At 39.4% G+C, this 18,966-nt stretch overlaps 1 protein-coding gene across 3 annotated transcripts; it reads right to left on the bottom strand.

Moving 5' to 3' along the window:
• Nucleotides 1–934: 934 nt before the first annotated feature.
• On the bottom strand, nucleotides 935–17,056 carry tlcd4a (TLC domain containing 4a). 3 transcript variants are annotated; one of them, XM_026179890.2, is made up of 8 exons: nucleotides 16,262–16,581; nucleotides 10,909–11,078; nucleotides 10,015–10,104; nucleotides 8,839–8,897; nucleotides 8,523–8,617; nucleotides 3,167–3,240; nucleotides 2,506–2,540; nucleotides 935–1,883 (listed from the first exon to the last, which is right to left on the bottom strand). In XM_026179890.2, exons 2-8 carry the CDS (start codon nucleotides 11,061–11,063, stop codon nucleotides 1,705–1,707), a joined length of 687 nt encoding a protein of 228 aa, XP_026035675.1. In that variant the 5' UTR covers nucleotides 11,064–11,078; nucleotides 16,262–16,581; the 3' UTR covers nucleotides 935–1,704. The 3 variants fall into 3 exon arrangements, with proteins under 3 accessions (XP_026035675.1, XP_026035673.1, XP_026035672.1); XM_026179888.2 differs by lacking the exons at nucleotides 2,506–2,540; nucleotides 16,262–16,581 and adding an exon at nucleotides 16,922–17,056; XM_026179887.2 differs by lacking the exon at nucleotides 2,506–2,540 and having other exon boundaries at nucleotides 16,262–16,606.
• Nucleotides 17,057–18,966: the final 1,910 nt, after the last annotated feature.

The raw sequence follows: 18,966 nt of genomic DNA, 5'->3' as shown, positions 1-18,966 counted from the left end.
GTTTAAAAAAGAAAAGTAAAAAAAAAAAAAGATCTTAAACGTCTCCTATATGTAAAGGCTTTGTATCTTCCTGGGTGAATAAAATCTAAACAAAAATGCCGAAACTGAAAATTATTGTGTTATGCTGTTACAAGACTTTTGCTCTTCACGTCTCAACTTTTGAAGTATTTCGCTGCCATCGATTCAAGATTATTCAGTGTCTACTTTTGATGTTTTGTTTCAATGTGCCAGCTAAAAATGTACACTGCAGGATTGGCAACAGCTAGAAAAGTATAGAATTAAGTTTGCGGCAAAAAAAAAAAAAAAAAAAAAAAGCCAACAAGTAACACTCGGAAGGGCAAACAAACATTAAATGTCAGGTCAACTAAAGCGTTAAAACATTTTCTGTGAAAATCTGGGTTTTGTTGAATTTGTCATATTTGTCCTTGGCCCTGACTCAGTTGAGTTTCACCTCTCTACATTCATTTCATAATGCAAAACTAAGAAAATGTGGAATAAAACACTTCAGCAACACACTTTTTAAAAGCAAAGTGATCAGTTTGTATACATAACTTGGCTGGATTAACATCTGATGATGCGCTTGAATTTCTTATTGTACAGACACCACCAGTAACATTCACTTTCCCTTTTAGTATTTCTAAGGTACTCTGCACATCTCCTTTTAAATAATACCAGTTAATTAATATCCTATGTATCTTTAAAACCCTATGTACTTTGACTCCAGCAAGACAAAAGTAAGAAAATGCATATATGTACCGATTCGTCTTCAACCCTACATTTAAAATGAACATATATGACTTCTGTTATTCTGATAGACTTTAAATGCTGGTTTGTATCTGCGCATTTTGGCACTCACAAAAGAACATCTCACTCTCTGGAATTTCACTTCCTGGTTAAATAAAGGTTAAAAAAAATTAAATTACAAGGGGTTGAGTGATTTAAAAAAAAAAAAATTGAATTTAATTAAAAAAAATAAAATCACAAATTCTTCTGAGACTGCACTTGATGGAATTTGATTATTTCTTAATCACATATCCCTCAAATGGCATCTAACAAGGATTTTATGACACTGACCATCAATGTGGATTCACAAAATGCTTTGGAGGTTTCCTCACATATTTACCTCACCAACACCATCTATTTCATCGTTTTCATTCTGCGACTCTGACAGCAGCATTAATACAAAAGTCTTTTGTTGATCACGAAGTTCGTAAAGAATGGTAAACTTTTTGACAATTTGTCGTTGGGCTAACAGCCGCTTTGTCCCGGGATGACCTCTTCTGGTAAATCCTTCACAAGAAAAATAATTGGCCATGCACACAGTATTGCTAAGAGGTCATTTCATGGCTTTGGGATGGCCATTTTAAATGGTCCATTGGTACATCTCGGTCACTGTGCCTGCTTTCAAGTTCCCTCACTGCATGTGGTCTTGTAATCTCAAGTCCCAGGTAGGCTGCTAATGAAGCAGCCTTGCATGCCAGGGTCCAACTTGCTACGAGCCACTGCACATAGTGTTGTCAGTGTTTCTGCTGTGGCATGTTCTCACCAGTGACACCTGGTTCTCTTAATCCGTCTTGCCGTTTTCCTGAGGTGTGCCAGCTTTGCTCCGGTGTGCTGATCGTAGGACCTTGTAACATCCACGGGCGATCTTATGCATCCACATTATGTTCATAATGTCCAAGCAGATGCTGGAGCAGATCCAGGCTACACGACCACCCCATGGCACCAGGTAGAAGGCCTCAGTGCCATAGACCGCATACATGCGACTGTAGTAGACTGGCATGACACCGATGCGGACGAGGAAAAACACCACTGCCATGGCAACGCCATTTGCCATGTTGGGCCGGGAGGACTTGGGATAACCCAACACCTCAAAGAACCAGCTGAAACAAAGCACATTTTTTCAGAAAACAATAACAGTATTCAATTCAATTTTAAAAGACAGTAAGTACCTTGCCACATTAAAGTTAAAAACAAAAAAAACCTCAATCTCAAAGAACCATCTGAACACAAAACATGTAGACAGGAAATTACCATGAGTTCATTAAACTTTCTAGTAGAAGACCTTACGATAGGCAATCCAGACTTAATTTTTTTAAAATAAATTAACTAATCCATTAAGTTTAAGAACCAGTAATAATCATTTGGTTTACCAAAGATCTTAGGTAAACCCAGAGATGTTTTATCCTGTGCTCTAGCACGATAAATATCTGACTTTAAAGAACTCGTCTTAAGTAACTTTTTGGAAATATTTAGCAATCAGTAAGTGTGTGCGTGGTAACTATACCTTGGCCAGCAGGGTATAATTTCAATATTAGTCAAGTCTAAGCCATATGTGATCTTCTTTGTGCCAGAACTCAGGTTAAAAGGGCCTCAGTTACACAGGCCTACAGAATGGCCTACAGACTCCCCTCAGAATCTCCAGTCACTGGGGAAAAACCTTGTTGATTGTTGTGGGGGCCAGTGATTTGTCTAAAAGACACCAGCGCATCTGTGAACACTCACCATTTATTCTCCAAGCTGTAGTGTAGCTGTGAAACCTGCAACACAAACTGGAGCTCATTCACCTTCAGGGTAAAACTTTCAAATGTGCCAGTTACAGGGGTAAAGCACAACAGCTTATGTTGCTCTTTTTCAGTTCTCACTACAGCTTAGCAAGTAGTTTCCAAGTGTTTGCAGACAAGTAGGTATCTACCATCCAAACTACTGGCAGCCACGACAACCTTCTAGCAACTAAAGCAATTGAAAGGTGGTTTTCAGTGCAGCGTCACACATCTCTTGGTGACCAATAACACTTTAGCGACTGCTAGAAACCTCCAGAAACCACTTGAGGAATCTGCATTTTTATTTGACAACTGGTGGTTGACTTGCATGACTGGGGCCTTAAACTGAGTTTTCTGTCAACAGGTGGAGATTTGAGCGCCTAAACACACACAGTCATCCATATGATAATCCTAAATATAGGCTGAAGGAAGACGCAAAAGTAGAAAAGGTATACCTTTTCTACTTTTGCGTAGCCACAGTTAAGAATATCCTATAGGATATTCTTAACTGTGGCTGTCACCTGAGATGCATTCCACTTGCTAATGACCAAGGTAAATATATATAAAAAAAAAAAAGACCTAAAGATACCTGAAAAACAGGTCATAAGCAAGCTAGTACATACCGCTGGTTTACACACGGTGTAGAAAACTCAGCTAGCAGGCGGAAGTTAGCAAAATAAGGCAACATTCCTTGGCCCTGGAAAAACAAAATGAGGACAGGAAGACAACAAGACATGAGAGGAACAACAACAATTCCACTGAAGAATGATGGGCATGATGCTGGTGCACCACCGGGTCAACACAAACACCATTTCTTACCAAGACTGAGACATCAGCAGTTATATGTATTAAAACAAAGATTTAAAGAAACCACAGCCTTAACCATGTGCAACTATGTTTAATATTGTCCTAAGTAGTTCAAGGTGTTGTCCCAAAAAGACAGTCGTCTCCTTCAGAGCAGAAGGGTATTCCTTTATTTTTGCAGTCCAAAAATTACACTGTCACCTGAGTCTATTTCACAGAGGAGTCCTTCCTTATTGTAAAAAGAAACTCATCATAAAGAGATAATAAAGAATGATTATACAAAATAACAATCTTCTGTTATTTTGCAGTGCAAATGGATTAAAGTTACAGTGGTCAATTATTTCTTTGGAATTAAAACTGAGAAGAAAAAAAAAAAAAAAAAAAAAAAAAAGAGAAGACTCCCTCAATCTGGGCAGTTACTCTGAGCAAAATCAGATTATATAGATCATCCAGAAAAAATTAGTTTAGTTTCTGTTAAGACAAAAATATTTTAATTTGCAACAATATCTTTATTATCAGGTAATCCTTAAAACCCAAAATAATAGGCGATATATAGAAATGCCCACACAAAATGTAGCATTTTTGCATTATCTGAGTCGCCAACACAACAATCATTAAAAAAACAAAACAAAAAAGCATTGTAGCATAAAAGGCCGTTCATCTAAATAACAACAACAACAATTAAAAAGAGCACATATCAGAAACAGGACTTGATATATATACACTGTACAACTATAAAAACATTCAGCCAGCCACTATTTCAAGGAGCAATCAGAAGCCATGCAGAGTATAAAGCAATACATTTGACTGCCAAACATGTCATTACAGGATTAGGTGCTGAATTCTACTATTTTGTGAAACGGATGATCTGCAGCAGGTTTCAACTGCCACAGTAGTTGAAACCTGCTGCATCAATATAATCATTGGGAAAGTTAGAGGCAATAATAAGGGAAATATTCAAATAAATGTGATTCATGATTGAGAAAGTGCATTAATTAGAATGAAGTGTAATGATCTCAATCTCGATTTCTGCTGCAATAAGACTGTTTGACTCAGCAGTTTGAAAACTATTTTTTTTGTTCCCGACTGCTGGCTACAAACTCAGCACAGAACACAGCTCAAATTAAGGATGCAGAATTCAAAGTTATTTGGCCAGCAGCCTAACTTTTACAGAAAAGACTTACCGTCAGGGCTGTAACAAAAGTTGGTCAAAGAAACATACTTACTGTGTGATACAAACAGTTTACAATTACAAGAAAAGGTTTGTAAACCCTTAGGAATTCAACAATAATTACTCATAAAAATGTGGTTTGATCTTAATCCAAGTCACACTTAACAAAAACAGTTTGACTAAACTAATAACACAACCTATAAACTGATTCTGAATAATAACTCAAGTCCAGTCCAAAAGTAACTAAATTTAGTGTCTCCTAGAACCTCCGTTGGCAGCAGCCATCTTTATCAAATGTTTCCTGTAGCATGATAATGAAGCTTTCTAATCGATTACCAATTTTCTTCTATTTATCCAACTTAGGGTCATGGGGCCTGGAGCCTATTCCTGGTGTCAAAAGGTGAGAGGTGGAGTACAACCTGTACAGGTTGCCAGTCTACCACAAGAATAAACAGAGAGAGGCAACCATTCACATCAATGACCAGTTGCCAATTAACCTAACAAGCATGTCTTAGGCCTGGGGAGAGGTCGGAATACCCAGAGAGAACTCAGGAAGGCACAGGGAGAACATGCAAACTCCAAACCGAAAGGTCTCTGCAGTACAGTGGTTATGAACCCAGCGCCGCCTTCCTGTTAAAAGTCTGTCTGACTTGGTCATTCCAAAGCTTGAACATAATGAACAATGACTGCAATGTCCAGTCACATGGTAAAGAAGCCACAACTCAAAACTAGAGCTTTCGGATAAGCACTTTTATCACCATATCCAATGAGTTACTGTTCAATAAAGCTGTGAAAAGCATAGCTGTTTCTTTATTAGTTTAGTCATATTGTGTTTGCCTGCAATTGTGACTTGGATGAATATCACACCACATTTATGAGAAATCAATGTAAAATTCCTAGAAATCCTTCACAGATTCATAAACCTTTTCTTGTAACTGTATATTCCCATCTAGCATTAGCATGCTAGTACCTCTAGGAACTGGTAAGTCCATACTGTGACTGGGCATCATAGCTGCTCAGTACAACACAAGAGCAATAACAGCAGACAAGACAGGAATAAAAAAAAAGTCCCCATCTAGATCAAGACCTGCTCTGGGTTTCTAAATGACAACTTTTTGGTAGTTTTTGCATGAACGGAGATGACACAACCCAACTTCACCTTGGTAGTTTTTGCATGTAAGGTTTGAAGAGGGGCCATTTATGTTAAAGTCAGCAAAGGACAGACAGACAGATATATTAGAAGGAAACAAAAAAATACAATGCCACAACACAAAGCAAAGAAGAAGCAACACTTACAACACTGAGAAAAACGAAAGCATGCATCCAATATTTTTGAGAAGCTACGCTTAACTTTTAAATAAGCACAAAAGGCTGCCACACAAAATAATTAAATTACTTGAGCAATATTTGTGATTGGCTACTTAATAGAAAAGCATAACAAAAAAAAATTACATTTTGCATTTTTTTTACTAATATTTCTCAATAGGAGTCAGTTTAGCTAGAGCTATGTGCCTTGTGTAATGTTTTTGTTTCATTGGAGTGCAATGGTTCTGAAAACAATCCACAACCTTGTTGGCCCATGATGCCCTATCCATTGCCCCCACTGTTGAACTTCATTATGTTACAAATGGAGACAGTGATAGGATATTTTAATAAAGGTAAGGTTCAAGTAGCAACAGAGAAAGTTAATGCAATGATATTATTAAGATTACGTGACAGCCATGGCAGATCTGAAGGCATTGCTACACTAGCTTCATCTAACTTTGGGGACATTTCGGGTGTGTTAGCAAAGCTTTGTGGTGAAATAGCTCAACTGTAAAAGCATTTTTAGAGTGCTTATTTAGTGTAAAATGCATGTGTTTCGGTAATGTGTATGTGCAATGATATGCTAATTAGCCATGTGCTCATGTTGCATAAGCTAGTTAGCATGTGCAGCAGTTATCTCTCAGTCATCCTACAAAGTATGAACTGTGGAACAGTGGATTTAGAGTTTTGACATAAACAGTTCCACATAAACACATTCAACACATTTAACTAATAAGACTTTGACAACATATGACAAATCTGGGTGGGAACAAAACTAAATAAAATGAAAATGACATCAAAGGTTAGCCAACTTTTTGGGGGTGATTACAACTAATTTATTACGGCTACATTCATGCTGCTGTTCCATGTGCATTTCAGATCTAGTCTGAGAAACAAAGTCATGAGTGTCCAGTAACAGTATGGCCTACTTCATCTCATTTACCGAACTGTTTTAGATACAGTCGTTCCGTTTCTACAGATACGACTAGATTTACAGTCAGTGTTAAGTCAGAATCTTAAACCAACCATATGACACCATTTTACTGCCATTACTAACACAATTATTGTTCAGATACAGAAACACGGAAAGGTAATATTTCTCATTAGCAATGCTAAAAGATGAAAAAAGTAAATAAAATGTCTGTCAGATTAAAAAGAGAAAACATAATCCGTAAATCCAGCCGCGACTAAAATAGACAAGAGCAGGGAGTGAGACGTAAATATGTAGAGTGTAAGCTTTACACTACATCTATTAGTGCCAAGTAATTAAAAACATCTTTTTAGATTTAAAAAAAAAAAAAAAAAAAAAAAAAGCAGCTTGATTAATTGGGGGCTACTATCAGAGTGATGCAAATTCCATGCCTTTCTGCGTTTTTGCTCAATATAGAGAACTGAGAGCATTTATTTACTGTAACTGTAAAATAAAGTTCATGTAAGACTTTTTGGAGCACTAGTTCATTTTTATCCCCCAGACTCCTAGAGTAGACCCTTGAGAATACATTCAGCATGGTATTTGAAAAACGGGCCTATATATTATGCAATGGACTTTATCATCTTGGCATGGAGTGTAAGAGAGGAGCCAGGACTAGGCTCTGGCACAAAAGACAGACAAGCAGAAGCCAAGGTACTGTAGATAGGCAGGTAAGTAATTAAGAATGGTAAATACTTTTTGTTTTCATGCACAGTAACAGGACAGAAATCTCTGCCTGTGTAGAGCACGTCAAAGCTATGAGCATGCACACAGTGGTTACAGTTGAGCATTCAGTTGTGCTAAGCTCAGAAAAGTTTAGCTTACACCAGAGTCACACAACATTTAAAGGGGGGGTCAGTAAAACAAAAAGCACAGAAACTGTAAGGGCAAGGTGAGGGGGGAGGGGGGCAGGGAGAGGGTCATCAGCCAGTACTGTCACTGAGCATTCCATGCAAAAAATACCATAGTCATTCATTTCCCGTAATTATGCGACAGATCCTGGCAACCTAGAGGGTTTCAGATTGAACCAAGAGTGAACAGTGCCACCTACAAATGCTGGATAGAGTCGCCATTGGCACACCAAAGTGTATGGCAGCAATGCAGCATACACAAGTTTTTATCTTTAATTGAATTTTTTTTTTAAATACAATGAGCACCACTGATACAAGATCCAGCTTGCACAACAAACAGCTGATTTATTGTTTTATAAGGTACATCATGGCCAAACGGAAACGTCAAACTGAACTAAATCCCATCAAGACTATTACTGTTTTTCCTACAATTTTCACAACACTATTCAAGGTGTTAATGTGCCAATCAGCCATTTTCAGGAAAGGCATCAACCACCAAAGAACAGTTATCTTATTACTCGCACACTTGAATAATGCCAAAACTGAATGTTCTGCTATGGAAAAATAAAGAAACTAATACTGCTACTTACTAACTGATAAGAATGCTTTACTTTCTCTAGCACCTTTCCCCTTGCAATAAAATAAATAAAGACAGAGCTGAAGCTTTAACTATCTGAGAACTTATCTGATGTGTTTGCATGGGATTGATGTATCTCTTACACAGACCAAACTGGCTCTCCCTCGTAAATATTAAGCTCACCTATGACTATACGTGGCTATGTATCACACCCAGCTGAAAAAGGACATAGCTGTTCACCCTTGGTTGTCTCTTTCCCATCTTGCCTGCACGTTCTGCTATTGGGCAATAGGGCACTCACCAGTACATAGTAGTAAGCATACAACGCTGCCAGATGATGAACTACAAAAAACTTGTCGCCTATTGCCTTCCAATAATAAAATATCAGCAGCAAATCTGGAAAACAGAAGAAGAGGGCAAAGAGGGACAGCATGTCATTGGTGTAATCAAGGCAATCTAAGTGCATACAGAACTATTTGGAAACAGCAGCTGGCACAGTACGGCTGAACCACAAATGTGTCATCAAGCATCAAAGTTTATCGCAAATTTATTATGTGCATGTTCTTTTTCACTCACTTTAACAAAATTATGCTGACAAACTGAAAGCTTTCTCTTACCCGATATGAGGTAGCCTGTTGTAATTGCGACGTTTGTCTTAACCAGTGTAGGATCTCCCCTATTGAAAAAATAAGAAATTAATTTGTACTGTGTGTGACTTACGCTTGATAAAATAGATTCTGACACAAGATGCGCAAAAGAATGAGTCTACATTAAAGTGTGTGTGTGTGTGTGTGTACATGTTGGGTGCAGTATTGTGAGGCAGAATTCACACTTTAGCCTCAGTCACATTGAAAAAAAGGAGAGAGGGGGAAAAAAAACCAAACAAACAAACAAAAAAAAACCCCCAACATGTCCAGAGGTTAAATGTACAATACCTTCGAAACCACTGAGCAACAACACGTGATTGCAAGGCAACTGCACAGGTTGCATGATAGCAACCTGTCTCCAAATTTGGACTGAGGTTAGCTCTGGTTTAGGCTACTTGTCTAGCTGTTGATTTTAGCATAGTACATTGTAATACATAACGCTAATAATTCTTTGTAATTTTTTAAAATGGTATAATTGACTTTACAAACACATGGAGATTCAGAATTTCTAACTAATTTATGGTATTAAAAAAAGAGAACAAAAAAGAACAAGCAGATGTTAGCAACTCAAGCTAGCTAGCAAGTTAATGCTACCAGTAACTTCTATAAAAACAAAAACTGCAAGAAATTTAAAAAAAAAAAAAAAAAAAAAAAAGTTCCAGGTGAATGTACAGTTATAGTTACAAGTTATCTCAATATACTACAGCTACCAATGTTTCACTTTTACAAAGGAAAAGAAGACTGTCCTTTTACAAACCTAACACTAGCTTAAGCTATACACAGACTTGGCTTCCAACACTAAAGAGTAATTCCAGTCCAATAAAGAGCAGGGCAGGGTTACTAATAGTATAACTGATACAGATAAAAACTCAGATAAATAAGTTTTACACATTTAGCACAAAGACTGTAGTAGGTAGGTAATCGCCTGATTAGCCAAATATTGTAACCATTATAACTTAAAACAATTATGCTCACTATTTGATATTGACACAAACCAGAAGCTGTCTCCCTTGCACACCTCTTCAGTATTAGGCATCTTTAACTATGCAAAGGGGACATTAATGCAGAAAAACATAACCTTCATTATGAAATAAACCAAAACTTTTGAGAAAAAAAAAAAATTAACTTCCAAGCCAAAACTCTTACCAAACTGGATCTTCATTGACAGCATCATCAAAAAACAGAATGTAAAGACAGAATATTCCCACCAACAAGGCGTGAAACGTTGATACTGTCCTGAAATAAAAAGAGAGAAAAAAAAAAAACATACAGCCTTGATTATCTGCTCATCCCTGAAAAGGGCAGATGATGACACAGTAATGGATAATATACTTTCTATTCATTATAAGTCCCATGAAGCTGGTCTGTACTTCAGACAGAGGAATTTTTAGTACTCACCGTGGATCAACTGATTGCCTGTCACGACTGCACACAGATTCAGACCAATTAAACTAAGAGATTAAACACTGCTGAAGGGTCAGACAGAGCGGCGCACAGTCCCATTCAATCACTCAAACAGTGAGACAGTCCACAGCCCTCAGCAGTCAGACAGACCCTGACAGCCCCACTGTATAAATACAATACTGTGAAGTCATGGAATTTAAGAGGGATCCCTGAATTCCCAGCTTGTATCCCTTTCCAGTAATAATTCATTTTGATTTCCACTTTAAAATCACGTAGCCATTCTGCTTTCACAAGTGCTCTCACGGATAATGAACTCAGCAAAAACAGGACATGTAAGAGCAAGATTCATGGAAGCTGTACCAGGCTAGTTTAGTCTGATCATTCGGAATACCAATCTAGTTAATCTCCCCCATGTTGCTGGAACCTTACACAATAGCTGTAGAGAAAATACCGCAATGAATCCTACATGTGAGTCTTCTCTGAGTGCCACTGTAAATATGTGGGTTTAATGTTAGTAGACATGTTTGGACAGAGCTAAAACAAATCATCCTCTGTTAAACATAGAACAGTGTCACACTCCATGCAGCCCAGTGGAAGTAAATACTCATGACCAAGTGAGAGTAAGACTTCGGTCACCTCGAGTTCCATTCCACCTTCTGCTTGTCGCTGAGGCCAAGGAAGCCAGGACTGATGCGTACAGACAACCAGGGGCTGACTCTGTGGAAGAGCCACTGGAAGGTGAAGAAGCTGGTCACTGAGATGACGAGAATAAGCTGGTTGAAAGGGTCCATGGCCACCCAACCTTACTGCAAGAGAGAGTGAAGGGTAATGGTTAGACAATATGAACAGTTAGCAAAGTTATTTTTTAAACAACATTAACCTGAGGGAAAAAAAAAAAAAAAAAAAAAAAAAGGAGAGAGAGTATGCAATGAAATGTTGCACCAGTATTGACCATGTAAATACACCATCACTTGAAGCACCGAAAACATGCCTACCTGAAAATCCACAACTAAATACATCAAATCAAACCTGTCAGTAAGGCTCACAGGTCTTAAACAGAAAAGGTGTCTTAAACCTTGAGGAACAAGAGAGAAATGACCATGTAGCCACGTTTTTGACTCCATCTACTTACTAATTCTCAACTGCAAACCTCTTAAGTATAAGTAGTCATCAAATCCGTTTCATCTACCTTTTCAAATCTTCAGAGCTTGCACTGAAATCTGAATGATTAATGTGAATTTCTGAATGGCAGCCCAATGTGTAACGACACAGGAACCGCTTCAGGCAGAAGCAGAAACTTTGGGTAGAAGGCAAAAATATAAAGACTTCCTGTGTGCGCGCTGACATCAGACTTTGTGGTTTCAGCACATCCGTATAAAGCCCAACACACTTTCTTTTCCCTCAAGTTCTACATTACAGATGTGTATCTATTGTAAGGCTTTTAAAATAAGCAGTGACAGAGAATTGGAAATACACAATTTAATTGGCTTTTAACCGACCCCTGACTTAAATCGCCCCTATTTGGAGGGCAGGGATAAGGAGTCATAAAAGCCATTTACATACTATCCAACTTTATGCTGCAATATAGATGACATGCAAAGTGCCATACCCGACACAATCCATTCCATCAAAATTCCCCTCATTATTTCTAGCATCTTTTTCCGCGAGCTGCACATTGCAAAGCAGTTACACTGAAGCATTTGCACAATTGCATGACATGCATGCATTTTCATCTACACTACCTGGATTTGCTTTCATTTTTCACATTACAACAGATCAACCAAGTACCTGATATATTTGCAGAATCAACAACGCTGTTTGAATTAAAATCCTATCAGTAGTCGTTTCTAGCTAAGACGTTTATGATGAGTATCTAGAACTTCCTTTTCTGGACCTGTTTGTCCAGTTTGAACTCTGTAGGTTGGATTGAAAATTATCCTTGGATGTTTTTTGTATTTTAATTTAACCCCCCAGCCTTGACAAATGTCTCTCCACCAGCATCAACAACAGTAGCACAATTTCTGCAACTGGATCTATGAACCCATTAAGGATTTCATAATAGAACGTGGTAATGGCTGCAACAAAAGTATAACAGTTACTACAGATGGCCTGATGTGAAAGGGAAAGGACTGTGTGCACTGACGAAAAACAGACACAGCCCGTTGTTTATTCACAGATCGGCGAATAAATGACAAGCTTGAAATCAAGTATTCAAAACGCTCTGATAGATATAGTTGCTGCTGAATATTCTTTCCCTAAAGCTGGCCTCATTCTCTGGGAGATGAATCTGTGAATGTCACTGAATCACTCACACTCACATTATGAATAATCACCTCTACACAGGGAGGAAGCGGGACATGTCCAGAGGCAAGTGCTTTGTGTGGGATGTAGGTCTCAGAAGCACTTTCAAATACAGCATATTCATTCTCCAGCAATAACAGTACGTGGCTTAAACGTTACAGCTCTATGGAAGTGTTTCAACAAGCAATGAAATGTTGCACCATATACTTATGTAGCCAGAAAACTAGGATACTGATTGATAATATTTTTTGAAATTATAAAAGAGATTATCAGCATGCTCACAATTCATCCACAAGGGGACACTGTCGATGAAATATTTCTTAGCAATGTAAAGCCTAGCAGCTCACAAAGGTCAGTGTATTGGGCAGATTGTGTGTCACGCCACTGGATACGTGCAAACTTTGACCTGCTTGTAGGACCAAAGGGAAATTCAAAGAATGACCAATAAAATGTATCCATGAACTGTTCGAGCAAGAGTGACAACACATGATGCAAGTGATTCTATAGTTGTCAGACAATTATATCACCAGCGCTTCACATCAATATAATTTCCCTGCGCTGTGCAGAAGAAAACTGTAAAGAAAGAAAAATGAAGGGTCACACTCTAATTAAATCCTATGACACCCATATATATCAATGTTTAAAATACCCTCTGTTCTTTTTAAACACACAGATAAAACACAAGAAAGCATTAAAATACTATATTTGGTTCCAAGACATTTCAAATCAGACTTAAAGCAAGGCCAAACTTGACAATAAGTCTTCGTTTCAGCAGCTCACTTATTCTACACTGACCATGGCACAGCTCTACAGCATATGATGCAATTTTCCTCACGGGATCAGTATGCTGCAACCTACCACTTTGCAAGTCCAACTGCTACTTCCCCACTTCAGCATACGCTTCAAGGCCCCTTCAGCTCACATAGGTAACTACCCAAGCAGCCAACTCTTACGCCCCTCCACCAGCATGCTCTTGTGATCTTATCAAACCCCACACAGGCTCTGTGTATTCTGGCCATCTCTTTCTCCATGAAAACTGAAACCCACGCCAACATGTCTGCTTTCTTCAAAAACCTCTGACATCATGTAACCTGCTTTATGGGGCCAATCAGAAGGGCTTCCTGGAATCAATGCTACTTTGACCCACATAGTGCCAATGAAACATTACAACTCACCTACAACTTTTTAAAGGGGAAGTTTACTCCCTTATTTTGGAAAGGAGGTCAGGGAATTCAAAAACAAGAACTTCACAGAAAAATGAAATAAATGTCAGCGAGTCCAGACCACTGAACTGCTTTATGTTAGATTTAAGATATTTGCATAAGGCCAGTGCCAGTCGTTGGTAAGAAGCAAAGTCAGTTACATTTGAAAGGCATATTTGCATCCCCCAAGCAACAAAACAGAGCATCTCCCAGTACAAGCACGCAAAACACATATCTCAGTCCCAGGAGCTCTGGCCTTGGTGATTACATACCTGCATTTGTTTCTGCGTCACGTCAAAGAAATGTTTGAGGGCAAACGGTGTGCTTCACTAAAGCACGATAGTAAAAGTGGAAAAAAATAATCACAAGGGAACTTAAAGGCCAAAACCAGAATTCTCTCCTTTAGGTAGAAGGTAGAAAGACTTTTGTTGCTAAAGGGACGCTTGAAGAGCCAACATAGTGATGATGGCCCCAGAGATATTTAAGTAAAGCTAATCCCTGTACTTCCTACAGGGAGTGAGGATTGTTTTTGGTATACACATGCATGTTTGTGCCCTACCCATGTCACACAGGGTCTTGCTGCCAAGGCAAACGGTTACACATATAAATGAGAGTGAAGCAAAAAGAATGCTGTGCAAATTAAGGACCGCACAAAGCACGAATAAAGCTACTATTTTTTAAGCAACAAATGTTTCCTTTGCAATTACAGCACAACAGAAACACTGGTGTATAGATTATGTCAACTTGAGGTGAATATTCATGTTCATCACAACCAGCATTTTATTGCATTAGCTTAACCGACAAAAGCCCAGAGATAACAGGTATCACAGTAGCGCTTATCAACTTTCTCTGTTAAACCGGGTTTTCTGCTTCAGGCTCTGCACACTTAGAGAAGCGCCTTCATGAGTTTCACACCTCATTTGACTGATTCTTATGGGTTTAGCCAATCAAAAATTGTATCAGCTGATAATGATGATGGAAAAGCTACTTTTGGTTGTTCCCTTGCCACAAGGAGTCACAAAGGGGGTGGCTTTGTTGTGATATGGCATTTTTTTAAGCCGGCTGCCCTTTCTGAAGGAACCTGGAAGGTGATCTGTGTCTCCAGCTGAAACTGGCGATGCTGCCATTAATGCGCTGTTGATAAAATGGTGATAAAAGATCTACACCGAGTGTTGAAAATATAACAGATATGCAACACTGTTGAAAATAAGATGAGATTAGTGCTGCAGAAATTCATTAATCTGGTGCTTTACCCACAGGGCAGTAAAATAAATATTTTAATTTGAGTTCATTATTTTAATGCCGAGTGCGCTCTCAATGCTGCTGTGTATTTCTAACATGACTGATACACATTAAAGCTCTGAAACTTTAAACTGGATACATATAAACATTAAGTGTTACTGTCCCACAGCCTGACAGGAGACGTGGAGATGGCTTTAGTTTGTTGGGAAATCAAAAGTGAAAATGATTTTACTCAGTGAGATTCTTGGCATGTTTTCTGTTTTCTAGTAGCTGCAATCCCAGAAGTGTGAAAGAGACTCAGCAGCAAATTGGCAACAAGTATAGACATCTATACACTTCCTGCACCACCAGATTAAAACACTGGATGTTTACGGATTGGTGGTTTTAGTTACACATATAAAATGCATTCCTCCAGCAGAGAATCTATAATACGCTTCAAAAAGAAGAAGCAGTGAAAACGTGGCGCTCCCGGCGGATTTTAAACAGATTAGTTACCATGGTGGTTATCATAAGTTACCATGGTGACTTAGCCAAGTAAAATGACAGCCACTTTCGTAACAGAGAAAACTCTGACTTTAAGCTCGACATAGCCCGATAACCCACTGATCTCGCTTCACTACGGGAACCTCTGGAAATGTGGCTTGAATCACTTAAGCAAATTAAGCCTTCTGCAGCTCCAGGGCTATTTATTCCTTATTTAATGTTCTGTGCTGTCAGCAGCTTGGACAGAAAACACCAAATCGGGGCCCGCCTTCAAACTGAGTCTTGCCTAGAATTTCTGGGAAATGAAAGACACAAAACCGGAGCAGGTTTCTTCCTGGAACACAGCTATGACAGTCCATACGTTCCTATAAAGACTGGCGTATGCGCTTGCGTAACACGGCTGAACCTCTTTTTTTTTTTTTAAAGAGGAAAAAAAAAAAAAAAGGAAAGCGACGAACCAATGGCACCACGAAAATAACATGGGTAGTGCTGCATCGCCGCAGGATCGTCTGCTAAACATACAGTGCATGATCAAATGCTCGAAGCAAAGATGATTTTGACCAGATCTTCATTTCCTTTCAAACAAAGACGCGGGTATAAATAACACCACTCACAAGGCCAGTTTACGCCGCACTGACTGCATGCCTGCTTGCCTGGCCAGCTGCTGTAGCGTATGGAAAAGAAATGGCAGTGGCCTAGCCGTGTCATCGTATTGTAGCCTCGTATTTGACAGCAGACAAAATCATCCCAAACGGACCTACCTTATGACGTTCATTAAGATATCTGGCGTCTCCCCCTCTCTCAGCTCGTTATGGTTTCTGGACTCGCCTCCATAAGCGCTGAGCAAACGGCACAGCCGTGTCGAATCATTTTCTTGATAAACAGGACAGACCGCCTCCTGCTCCGCGCACACACTAGCTATTTGTGGGGGATGCGAAGGGGCTGGAGCTCTGTGCCTGTGCTGTGTTTACCGAGAATTCCCACCGACACCAAACGCGCATAATGCAGAGGTGCAGATCGTGCAGCTCGACGCTCGATTACAGAAATGATGGAGGGGGCGGTGTTGGTGAGCGACTTCTCTAACCAGCTCCCTCTCCCCGTCTCTCTCTATATCTCTCCCTCGTTCCTATAGGGCTCAAATTGCAGCTGAATTCTTAAAGAAACACACATGCTCACTAACCACCACAGTAGTCTGTCCAGAAACACTCACTGGATCTATTTATAGCCCGGGTTCGTTGAACTGATACAGACAAGATAACCAGCAAAGCGAAACTGCAGGCATGGCCTCCTGGTCTTTACTGGCTGCAGAGCTTCCGTATCGAATAATCTGAGCGTGCCATGGGAGTATTTGTCACAAATTACTGCAGATTAAAATCACAGCAGATAATTAGATAATGCACAACTGCAATTCACCATCTTACTCAAGTCACTCGTGCCTGCAGATGCCAGCTATACGCCCATAAACAGAGGGGCCGATGACAGCTAAAATGGCCCGTGATTGCAAGGGTAAGCTGAACGAGGAAGTCTGGCTGTCTGCAGCCTAGAATCTAGATCGCTGCGAGCTGATTTGCAGATCAAATGGTCTAAGGCAGAGATCCCGAGAGCTACTGTCCTGCAGATTTTAGATGCATCCCCAGTCCAACACAGCTGAATCAAGTGGTTGAATTATCTCTTCAGGGTGCCATCAAGTTTGGCAAAGGCCAGGTTACACGCCATTCATTTGATTCAGGTGTTTCGAAACAAGGACGCATCTAAAAGCTGCAGGACAGTAGCTCTCCTCTCGAGTACTGGAGTTGGAGACCCCTGGTCTAAGGTGTCACTGTTATATGCACTGCAACATTACACCAGATAAGAATTGGGCTTTCCACATTTCATCGATTTGAACATACACCTCTTAAAGTCATCAGTCATACCGAAAGGCATTTAAAAGCCGATTAAGCGAAGGTTTACAGAGGTTTCCGGTTACAGCACGTTTAACAGGATCGTCAAGCATCTCTGTGTGGGCAGAGTATAAATCCATCGCTAATGTAAAGGTATTTCTTGGCTCTTGTTTGTCAAGGGCTGCCATGTTGGATCTCCGGGCTATGATAAACCCCCATTTTAATAACCTGATCAGGAACAGTTATTAAAAGACACATTGTACAATGATTAACCTGCCGAGTTTAGCTCGTAAAAGTTTGGTCTGTACCGACAGCGGAAGCCTTGTCGAGAAGGAGCCGATGACCGGGCTTTGTGTGGTGCACCTACATCTACTATATATATATATATATATATATATATATATGTACACTTTTTTCATATTGCTTGGTCTTGTAATTTTCCTATAAAAACAGTTCATGCTTTGTGCAGAGAAAGTCCTTTAATAAATGTCCGAGACGACACTTACACTGGCTCAGACCTGCCAGTGTAAGTAATGCATGTGATCGTCACAACCTATCAAGAGCGTCTATTCTGCATAGATTACCCTTAGTTCATTGCGAGTGAGAAATGGCTCTCAGAAATTGCAAAGTTTGTGAAACTTTTTAACCCAATGGTGTCATCGATATCACGCTACCCAAATCACTTAACTGTAGATTTAAAGTCAAAGAAGACTTGCATTTGAACACCATCATGTAACCGGGTATGTGGCACGCGACGTATTTATACTTTTTACTGGCAGAGTGTGTGTGGTTGGTCCGAAGGCGGTACAAATGAAACAAACAAAACTTCTCTTCACCAAAATTGGTGGCTGTGCAGTTGTGTGCAGTCATTGGTTTCGGCCAATACCGCCAGATATTGACCAGCTTTTGTTTACATACATACAGGTCATACATATATTTACAGGTCACACAATTAACCCATTCGTTCATTGGAAGTTTCCAACGATATAATGTGTGAACCCATATGGACAGACTTTAAAAGAGTGTAAAAACGTCAATCATGGTCTGTCAATCAAATGTTGCTGTAAAGATAAAAACAAGTTCAGTTCACAATTCTTTCTCAGAGTTTTATTTAATAATTGCGCATTGAGGCTGACTTCCGTGTCATAGACAGGACGGTGTCAGGTTTTCCATGAGCCATTGCGGGTGTAAAATTACCATAAGTAACTGTAAACTTTGATTCATACGTTATTATTTTTCACGTTAGTATATGGGAAGTGATCGAGTCTAGCTTTAACAGCTAGAAACAGCATGGACCAAAAATTAACTACCGGTATGTAGATTTATACGTCGAAGAGGCGCGATATAACAGGTCTGCACTACTGGTCAAAATGGTTCATCCGACATGAATGTCACCTAAAGGGTAAAAAGTTGAAGGGAAGTTACAGCTGGCAGTAAATGCTACCATGGTACTAAAATACCTAACACTTTCTACTGCAGATTTGAAAGACAACCATTCACACCTCCCATCCGCTCACCCACATTAAAAGACTACCTGCAGCCCTCACCCCTTCCCTCTGACCTGGGACAAATTCCAGGACACTGTT

Source organism: Astatotilapia calliptera, chromosome 9, assembly GCF_964374335.1.
Source record: "Astatotilapia calliptera chromosome 9, fAstCal68.1, whole genome shotgun sequence".
NCBI lineage: Eukaryota > Metazoa > Chordata > Actinopteri > Cichliformes > Cichlidae > Astatotilapia > Astatotilapia calliptera.
The sequence above is the reverse complement of the archived record's forward strand: the minus strand, read 5'-3'. Positions and strand labels throughout refer to the sequence as shown.